The sequence below is a fragment of the Mus pahari genome, chromosome 2, assembly GCF_900095145.1.
Source record: "Mus pahari chromosome 2, PAHARI_EIJ_v1.1, whole genome shotgun sequence".
NCBI lineage: Eukaryota > Metazoa > Chordata > Mammalia > Rodentia > Muridae > Mus > Mus pahari.
The window spans coordinates 91,090,810-91,101,149 of NC_034591.1; the positions used below are offsets into that span (position 1 = coordinate 91,090,810).

At 42.4% G+C, this 10,340-nt stretch overlaps 1 protein-coding gene across 1 annotated transcript in view; it reads right to left on the reverse strand.

The window, feature by feature from the left end:
- The window catches only part of Dnah6 (dynein axonemal heavy chain 6), a 195,435-nt gene that overhangs the window by 161,796 nt on the left and 23,299 nt on the right, over nt 1-10,340 (reverse strand). Inside the window, exon 11 of the mRNA XM_021190740.2 lies at nt 9,042-9,242. Within this exon, the coding sequence (XP_021046399.1) occupies nt 9,042-9,242 (201 nt within the window). The remainder of the gene's footprint in view (nt 1-9,041; nt 9,243-10,340) is intronic.

Sequence of the window (10,340 nt, forward strand, 5' to 3'; positions counted from 1 at the left end):
CACACACACACACACACACACACACACACACCACAGCACACCACATTGCATGCATACATAAATTCAATTCTCCATTTTTCTACCAGCCAATAAAAACCATGAGTTCGTGCCTTCAATCTCAATGCAGAATCATTCAGTTCATTCTGGCCTTTCTCTCTTTCCCTACGTGTTAATTCTTTGAAGATAAATAATCTCTTCATTCCTGTGCTGGTTAGTTTTGTGGGGTTTTTTGGTTCGGTTTGGTTTGGTTTGGTTTGGGGTTTGTTTTGTTTTGTTGTCAATTTACTATGAGCTAGAGTGATCTGGGAAGAGGGAACCTTAACTGAGGGATTCCCCACATTAGACAACCTGTATGCAAGTCTATAGGGCATTTTCTTGATTAATGATTGGTGTGGGAGGGCCCAGCCCCTGGGGGTGGAGCCATCCAAGGTTTGCGGAGCAAAACCCTGAGGAGCGAGCTAGAAAGCAGCCTTCCTTCACAGTCCCTAGGTTAGTTCCTGCCGCCTCCTGCCCTGACCTAACTCACTGACTGGCCACAACTCAGCTGTAAGCTGAAGTAACCCTTTCCTCCCCAGGTTGCTTTTGGTCTCGGTATCTCATTACAGCAATAGCAATCTAACGAGTACACGGCCCACAATATGGTTCTACTTATTTGTTCAACCGTGGAACACACAGAGTGGTCTGGGATTGCAATACCCTGATTCCACGGACACAAGCAAGCTTAGAAGTTAGCATAAGGTTATGTGGCCAAAGTCCTAACTACTGTGTTCAAGTTTATGCAAGGCCCTGAGTTTCAATCCTTTCAATAATGATGAGGAAGAGGAGGGTGATGATAGTGGTGATGGTGATGATGATGATAAACTTGCTTTCATCCCCATCTTCCCATTCTTCAGTGTGGTTATGTTGCTCAACTAACTTGGATTCACTTGGTTTTGTTTGTACTTTATTCCCCCTCCACTCTTGTTTAGAATTATACTAAACCTACACTCAAAAGGGTTACTCTCCTTATTGTTTACATTGCATACACACCATTCTCACACTTCTTGAATCATTTCCACGCTCTCCGACACAGAGCTGTTTTCCTTGGCTTCTGGTTTTCTCTGCCCCGCCCCCTTTTCTGGCACAAAAAGGACAGATGACAGAACACTGTCTCTTGGCTTGCTCACTTAACAGTGCGTCTTGGAAATTGCTCCGTACAGTTAACCGCTGTCTTCCTGAATCTTGGGTTGGCTACGCATCTTTCTTCTGTGCGGACGCACAAAGCCTATTCAATCGATCTCCCGCGCATGGGTATTTTGATAGTCTCTGATGTTTCCGCAATCAGAAGTAAGATGTTAAGAGTAACCTCACATGTATGTTCTTTTCTATACCGATCCTGTGTTTTCAGGTGTGTCTCTAGAGGTGGCATTGTCAAACCAAAAAGCAAATGCACATTCAATTATTCTTTCCCTCATACAATGCAAGTTCTCCTGTATTCTCTGCATGGCCGCAGTGGTGCAGGGTGTCTGATTCCCCACGGGTTAGTCCACGGGAGGTTTTGGCACGCTTTTTAATTTCACAAACATGTTAGTTGAAAGATACTAATTCAGTTTTCTTTGACTTTGCACTTAGCTGATGGGTGATATACTATATCTCTGGTTAATAGTTTTTGGTAGAATTTCTGCCTTATACTTTTGGCCATTCCCCCCACCACACACACACCTGAAGTCCTGGCACCCAGAGCAAAGTTTCTTTATGCCTTAAGAGGCCAGGCTGGATGATACTTTTACTTGGTGAGGACTCTGACCTCACTGTNTGTGTGTATATATATATATATATATATATATATATATATATATATATATATATATATATAGCACTGTATGCGGTCAAGTTTACCAATTTGTTCCATTGGGAAATCTGGGATTTTAAATATTTATTTTTAATTGTGTGCCTGTGAGTATATCTGTGGGTGTCTTCAGAGGCCAGAAGTGGGTGTAGCTTCCTCTGGAGCTGCAGTTTCAGGTGAGTCACCTTAGATGGGTGCGAACTTTGATCGGCTGTGCTCTTACCCCCTGAGCCATCTCTCCAGCCCCAAGGGCATCTGCATTGAGAATCATAGTCAAATATCTTTTCTATGAACATTATAGAAGACTGAATCACTTTTTAAAAAAATTATTTACTTAGTATTTTATGTGTATTGGTGTTTTGACTGCATATTGTCTGTATGGGATGTCAGATCCACTGGAACTAGAGTTATAGACAGTTGTGCCGTGTAGGTAGATGCTGGGAATTGAACCCTGGTCCTTTAGAAGAGGAGTCAGTTCTCTTAACTGCTAATCCATCTCTCCAGCCCCCGAGTCATTTTTTGTTCTATTTACATATTATTTTACTTCTATATACCTGATTAATACATTCCTTTTGTGTGTATTAAAGAATAGTTTGCTTTTAAATTTATATAAAATTGTACATATTTGTGGTATGAGGTATGTTTTGATATGTGTTGCATATTTATTTGTTAAATTGGGCTAGTAAATGCAAATTTCCTCTAGTTTTTTGTAAGAACAGTTAAAAAACCACTATTAGCAATTTTCAAGTGAATGATTGTATTAGTCAGGGTTCTCTGGAGTCATAGAATTTATGGATAGTCTCTATATAGTAAAGGAATTTATTGATGACTTACAGTCTGCAGTTCAATTCCCAACAATGGTTCAGTAGTAGCTGTGAACACGGCAAGCAGGCAAAAGAGCAAGAACAACACTCCCTTCTTCCAATGTCCTTATATGATCTCCAGCAGAAGGTGTAGCCCAGATTAAAGGTGTGTACCACCACACCTTTAATCCTAGATGACCTTGGACTCGGAGATCTCCCTGTCTTAATCTTCTGGATTCAATCACCACTGTGTCTCAAGATCTCCACACCAAGATCCCGATCAGAAACTTCTATCTCCCATCCTCCAGATTAGGTTCTCTGGTGAGCCTTCCAATTCTGGATTGTAGTTCATTTCAAATATAGTCAAGTTGACAACCAGGAATAGCCACTACAATGATGTATTACTATTAACTCCAGCCACTCTGAAGCATACAAGATCTCTTGAACTCATTTTTGCCTAATGAGTTTTACTATATATGTTCAGAATGCAAAATGATGGCTTTTGTTATGATTTTTTCATACCTGTATATCATTTACTTTGGCCCTGACAGCCCCCATCATCTTCGTAAATGGCCCCCAGTACGTCCATGTTTTATATGTTTCAGGAGATTCACGTGTGAGTGTGTACAATGTAGGATACAAGCCCACGGTTCACATGGCTAGCCCGTGGTCTCAGCTATTGGACAGTCTGTAGGTGTTTAGTGACTTCTGCTACTGTAGTTTGCATTTAATAAATCTCTGCATATTAGAGTTTATTTGATGACTTCTTGTTTTAGTCTACTAATCTGATATCTATTCATTAGACAGTGCCAGATACTTTTAGTTGTAGAATAATATTTATATGTAATATTAAGTAAGTATATTATCTTTCAAAGACTTATTTAAGTATATATATATGTATATATATACACACATATGTCTAAAATATTATAATTTGTCTAACTCTTTGGGGCTAAGGATATCCTTATTACACTGAGCCATCCCATCTAAGAATACTCATTTAATTCTAGATTGTGTCAAACACAAAGTTTTCAAAATTTCCATATTTTATATATTTTCTATTGTAAATAATTTAAATATTTTCTATTCAGTTATTATTGTTTATATTGCCTTCTTTTGTTATTCTTAATGGAGGCCTTTTTCCTTTAAGCTTTTCTAATATGCTAGGTCAACTTGCAAAATATTGTAAATACATGGTCCTTGGAAATTGTTTTAATTGATGTTTTTATGTTATCATGCAAAGTGATGAGTTTTATTACATGTGTTATACATATGCACCATTATCCTCCACTCTAGTAGCCCCCCTCCCCACATACTGATCTTTCCTGTCTCCCATCTTTACTAATCCCCTTCCTTCCTCAATAGTCCCTCCCCCTGCTGTCATATCACACATACCTCCATGCCCTGTGTATAAGCCAGGCTCAGCAAGACAAGTAGGCTGACACCATTGGTTTTCCTCCCTTGCAGAATCTAGACTTAACATCATATGTGTGCATATGTATGATGCATGTGGAATGGTCCTAAACTAAAAAGGAACCATGAAAGGGGAGGAGACGATCTTAAGGGAGGGGCATGGGAGGGAATGAGGGTATAGCGGTCTTTGGAGAGCTGATAAAATTCCCCTGTGAAACCCAAAATTGCCCAGTGCTTCTCAGAAGGGATAACTTCCTCCAAGGCGAGGTTTCTGTGTGGCTAGGTATGGTAAACAGGCTTACCCTAATTATTGAAATTCACCTTGACCAACATCTACACAGTAATCTCAGAGCTTCTAAGGGCTTTTACTTATTTGTTTGTTTCTTTATTTTAGTGATCATTTCTTTTATTCTAATGGTGTTGGCTAGGCCTTCTCTGTTCTTATTTCTTTTCTAGTTGGTCTTCCTTATGATGATAATGGTATGTTAAAGTATTTTACTTATGTTGTTTTTATTATGTTCCATTTGTGATGTAGCCTGCTTCTTTGTCTTATGAAAGCGTCTCCTGACATATTTGGTCCACACTCATTTATATTTCATCACAAACTGCGGGTTTTAAAATACTTCACTATTTTGATGCGCCAGTGCTTATTGACTTAACCCTCCTCTGTCTGGCATGGAGGTAAACACAGTAGGTCGGAAGCTGCTATCTTCAGCAAGGTCTGCCTGCAAAGACTGTCGTTCAATATCAGGGAACCTGGGCTTCAGAAAGGGCTCCATCATCATTTATCTGGAAAGTGAGGCTCATGTCTGAATAATTCAGGAAAACATGTGGTTTATTCTGAACATCTGCTTTCTCTCTGAGAAGTCTGGCAGTTTGGTTCATGCTAGGCATAGCATGGCTTTGTGGTGAGACTCAGTAGGAACCTGGATGTTGAGATGCGACCCAGCCCCCCTTCCTAATCAGTTTCTGTGGGCCTTGCCACTAGTGGTGGAAGGGATCAAGTGTCTACTGGGAGAGGGCTCTGGGGGCTCCTGCTTGGTTCCCGTAGCTCCTGCTATTGCCTCTTGCTGATCTCAGGCTACATCCTTTCACTGTATTAAGCCGTGACCCTAAGTATAGCTGCATGTTGAGTCTGCAAGGTATCCTCCCAAATCACCAATGGGTGATGATCTTGGGGATCCTCCGCTCACAGGGTAGCAAGTTCTTCGTTCCTTCCTTTCTTTCAAGATTTATTTTATTATGTATATAGCATTCGGTCTGCATGTATGGCTACAGGCTAGAAAAGACCACCAGATCTCATTACAGATGGTTATGAGCCATCATATGGTTGCTGGGAATTGAACTCAGAACCTCTGGAAGAGCAGCCAGTGCTCTTACCTCTGAGCCATCTGTCTCTCTATCCCAAGTTCTGCTTTTTTACAGCTTGTCTCTGCCTCTACACCTCGGAGCAACCCTTTAGCTCGGCCCTTCTGAATCACTGCATTCCCTCTGGTCCTGTATTTGTTTGTCTGGCTTTGTGGGCCAAGTTGAAAACCTTTGTTTAAACTGGGTCAGCTGACACAGGCCTGTCATCCTAGCTGCTTGGGAGGCTGGAACAAGAAGATCACAAGTTCAAGGCCTGTTTGGGCTCCAGGAGGAGCCAACCACAGTAACTCAGTAAGACCCCATCCCAAAATAAAGAGTAGAAAGAGGGCTGGGGAGTAGCTCTGCCCAGGATAGAGCCCTCACCCAGCACACATGAGGCCCCAATCCTCCCCCCTCCCCGCGTCCCAGGTGGATGGAACTCATTCTTACTTCACTGTATTGCTGATATAGTCATCTCAATCTGCTTGAATTTCTAAATGCATTTTCTGATTATTTCTATGTTTAATAGCCTGTTAATTAGTCTCATAATTTGATTTTCTTTACTAATTACTTCACCCTTGCCTATGGCCTCTGCATTGTGCCACATCTCCTCCCATCTCATTGTCTCCCCTCTCTTTGTTATAGAAGCCGATTATTTCCATCTCAGAGAAATGTACCTCGATTGTACTCTCTTCCTAATTTCTGTCTTTTTTTTAGGCTTATATACATTCACAAGGAAATTGATATGAAACACAAACCACCAGTTTTATTAGCTGTGAAGCCACTCCTTAGGTGATAGGAATCCCTTCTGTAGCAGAGTCCTCATTGGCTAACAAATCCCCAGGTACTCGCACGGTTTCCTTTATTTTCTTTTTAAATTATTTATTTTAATCATGTTCTTCCCCTCCCCCAAGTCTTTCCAGATTCTCTTCCTCTCCCTACTCAACCAACTTTAAGTTCTTTCTCAAAAAACAGACAAAACCACAATACAACAAAACCCTCAAAACCCTCAAAACCGAAATAAAACAACACCAAGACAGAAAGCAACAACCAAAACCAAACCAAAACCCAAAAGAAAAATGCCACCAAACTAACCAAAAGTGACACACAAAACATGGTAGATTCCGTTATGTGTTGGCCAACTAACTACTCCTGAACATGAGGTCTGCCCTGGAGTAGTTGATATACCCAGTGTCACGTCATTGGAGACAACTATTGTATCTGATTTTCTATATCCTTAATCCTTAAGAGACTGGGTTGGTTAGATAAAGATTATTTCTTCTCATGAGTTTATTGAAAAATTATACTTCATTATTACCATGCCTTGTGTGTATTTTTAAATCTTCTTTCTTTTCTTGTCTTTCTTTTTTCTTTCTATGCCTCTCTCTCCTCTTTCTCTCTCTCCTCTCTCTCTCCCCTCTTCCCTCTCTCCTCTCCCCTCTCCCCCCCCTCTCTCTCCCTGTGTATATAGAGGCCAGAGGTCAATATCCAGTGTCTTTTCCAGTAGCTCTTTGGTCTTATTTTTTGAGACAGGATCTCTCATTAAACCCAGGGCTCATCAAATGGTGAGACTGTCTGGCCAGCAAGCTCTGGGGCTTTGCCTGTCTCCCACCCCCACCCCCACCCCACCCCCCGCTAAGTTTCAGGTGCATACCATCATGGATGCGTGGGGATGCAAACTCGATGCTCATGTCTGTGATCAGGTGATTTTTCTGACTGCACCATCTCCCCATGCTTGTATGAAGTCTGAGCGGTGGAAGCACTCACTCAGCCTGCTAGGTTTAAGTTTCATAAGGCTGGATGTATAAGAGATGACAAATAGGCAAACTTTATATTTGGACATCACAATGGCTCCTGGATGCCAAGGAGAGAAGGCAGTCGAGGGTGGAGGCCACAGTCCTGCTTGTACTTCAGGAGCCCAGTTACCGGAGATTGGGGAGAACAAACCCCACCTCGCGTGGGCTGGCCTTCCCTTTCCCATGCCAAGGCCTTGTTCTAGAAATATGCTTTGGTTTTAAAACTGGGCTATCAGGGGGCTGGAGAGATGGATGGTTCAGCAATTAAGAGAACTGGTTGTGCCTGTGGAGGACTCTGGTTTGGTTCTCAGCATCGTGTGACACTCACAGCTGACTGTAAATCCAATTCCATGAGGTTCCACACTTATTCTGACCTCCACAGGCACTACACGCATGTGGTAATACGTCCAGGTAAAAACTCACACACATAAAATAAGTCAATGTAAGATGGGTTGTGTAGTATAAGCCTTTTAAGTGCTTTTAATCCCAGCACTTCAGAGGCAGAGGCAAGAGTATGTCTGGGAGTTTCAGGCCAGCCTGGCCTACACAGCTAGCTCTAGACAGCCAGGTCTACACAGAGAGACCCTGTCTCAAAACCAAAACAAAATAACAAAAGTAAGCAAGTAAGTAACTAAATAAATCTAAAATTATTTTAAGACTGAGACATTTAGGTTAATGAATTTTGTGTGGAATCATATTTTCTGCTTCTCTAAGTACACTTTAGGTAGCATCTGTGTTGGGGAGATGCTGACAGAAGGAAATGCACTGGCTGCCACACTTGATGACCTGAGCTCAGTCTCCAGGACTAGTCCTACAACTTGTCCTCTAACCTGCTTGTTCCTGCTGTTTCACATGTACATCCCTCCACACCCCCACTTCCCCCTGCATCCCCCCATATCCTCCTGCATCCCCCACATCCACCTGCATCCCCCACATCCTCCTGCATCCCCCACATCCATCTGCATCCCCCACATCCACCTGCACCCCCACATCCACCTGCATCCCCTACATCCCCCCACATCCACCTGCATTCACCTGCATCCCCCACAAATCCTTGCATACCCCACATACCCCTATATCCACCTGTATCCCCCACATTCCCCACATCCTCCCACACTCACCTGCATCCCCCTACATCCACCTGCATCCACAACAAAATAAATATATATCTAATCAGCATCAGCATTTAAGGGCCATGGACAGAAACTGTTACATTTAATCTCTAATAGGCCTCAAATAATTACACCGTGCTTAAAACACACACACACACACACACACACACACACACACACACACACACACACAGCACTTAAGAAAAGATGGCTTCAATCAGAATGATGGCTGGCAAGACCTTGCTCTGCTCTATTTGTACCCAACATGGTGTCCCAAGAAACACAAGTCAAGTTTGCTAACAGCAGGCCACTGTTCTGCCAGACATGGTAAGCCCCCCCCCCCAAGGTTATCTTTGGTTTTGCAGCATATTTTCAATGTTTTTCTTGCACTTTTATTTATTTATTTTGTATGATGGCAGGTGCCTCCATGCACGGATGGAGGTCAGAGCACAGCTGCTTGCAGGAGTCAGTTGTCTCTCCTTCCCTTGTGTGGATTCTGGGATAAAACTCAGGTCCTCAGGGTTGGCAGCCAGTTCCTACTGCTGAGCCAACTCACTGGCTCCTGAAGGACAATTTTTAAAGTTTCCACAGAATGTTTTTTCAGATTTTTACTATGTAGAGATTAGGTACCTGACAGTTTCCACAAATAGAACATTCAAAGATAAGACCAGAAGAATGTGCATGCCTCGATTTCTTACTGGTTGAAAATATAATAAACAGTTTTTAGTAAAAGTGAATCTACCTTTATTTGCATGATGATGGTGAGAAAGTTCCTGTCATCCTCAAACACAGCTGACAGGCTGGGCCCGGGCCCGCAGGTCTTCTCCTCTACCTTCTTGTTAATGAACGGGCTGGTGAAAGCGTCAAAGTACGAGTCAGGCACCAGATTGGGAACTGACAACACCGTGTTTTCAAAGTGATTAATTGCCCCGGAAATGCCATCCTGCCAGAGAGAAAACAAATAGAAGGTACGTACAACCTCTCTGAGTCCCCTGATAATTAAGAATGACTCATTCTGGGGCTGAAGAGATGCCTCAGAGGTCCAGAGAGCTGGAGATGAGGCTGCAGCGCCCATGCTGGGCAGCTCACAACGGCCTGCAGCTCCAGATGCAGCAGATGTTGCACCTTTGCCCGGTCTCCTCATTCTCCAGCATGTACAGTGTGTGCACATATATGTAGACCTGTGTACAGGCATGCTCCTAAACCCAGGCACACATGCACAAGTGCGCGCGCGCGCGCACACACACACACACACACACACACTAAACAAATGCAGGAATGACACCAACCACAGCAGGTGTGTTGATCCTGCAATCCTGAGAACTCGCCAAATCAGAAGACACAGTTCTGATTTCAGAGCAAATATTTTTCTAATTGAAGAAGAGGCAGATTGTTGGGGATGGCAACACATGCCTTTAATCCCAGCATTAAGGAGGCAGAGGTAGGCAGATCTTTGTGAGTTCTCAGCCAGCCTGGTCTACAGCACTAGTTCCAGGACAGTCAGGGCTATATGAAGAAATCTTGTCTCAGGGAAGAAAAACAAGGCAACACATTGTGATGATTGGAAATGTGAATAAAACCCTAGAGGGCATTAGAGAAGGCAAGCCAAAGGAAATGTCAGGGAATTTTAAATGATGCTTACAAGCTTATTGATATTTGGAAAACAGTTTCTATTGTAGAAGTGTAAGCTGAGATTAAAATTAGACATAGACGCAAAGATTTGTGTGCAAAGACATTCACTGTGGAATTATTTATAATACCTAGCATAATTAGAGAAAACAAAAATATTAAAAAATGGTGGCTTGGACAAGCAAATTATGGTGTGTGTGTATGTGTGTGTGTGTGTGTGTGTGTGTTAGTGTGTGAGAAATGCTATACTCTTTCCAAAAGATGTTTCCAAAGTAACTAGGAGGCATGAAGGAATATAATATAATGTTAAAGAGAAAGAAAGATAGAAAGAAAGAAAGAAAGAAAGAAAGAAAGAAAGAAAGAAAGAAAGAAAAAGAAAGAGAGGGAGGGAGAGGGGAGGGAGGGAGGGAGG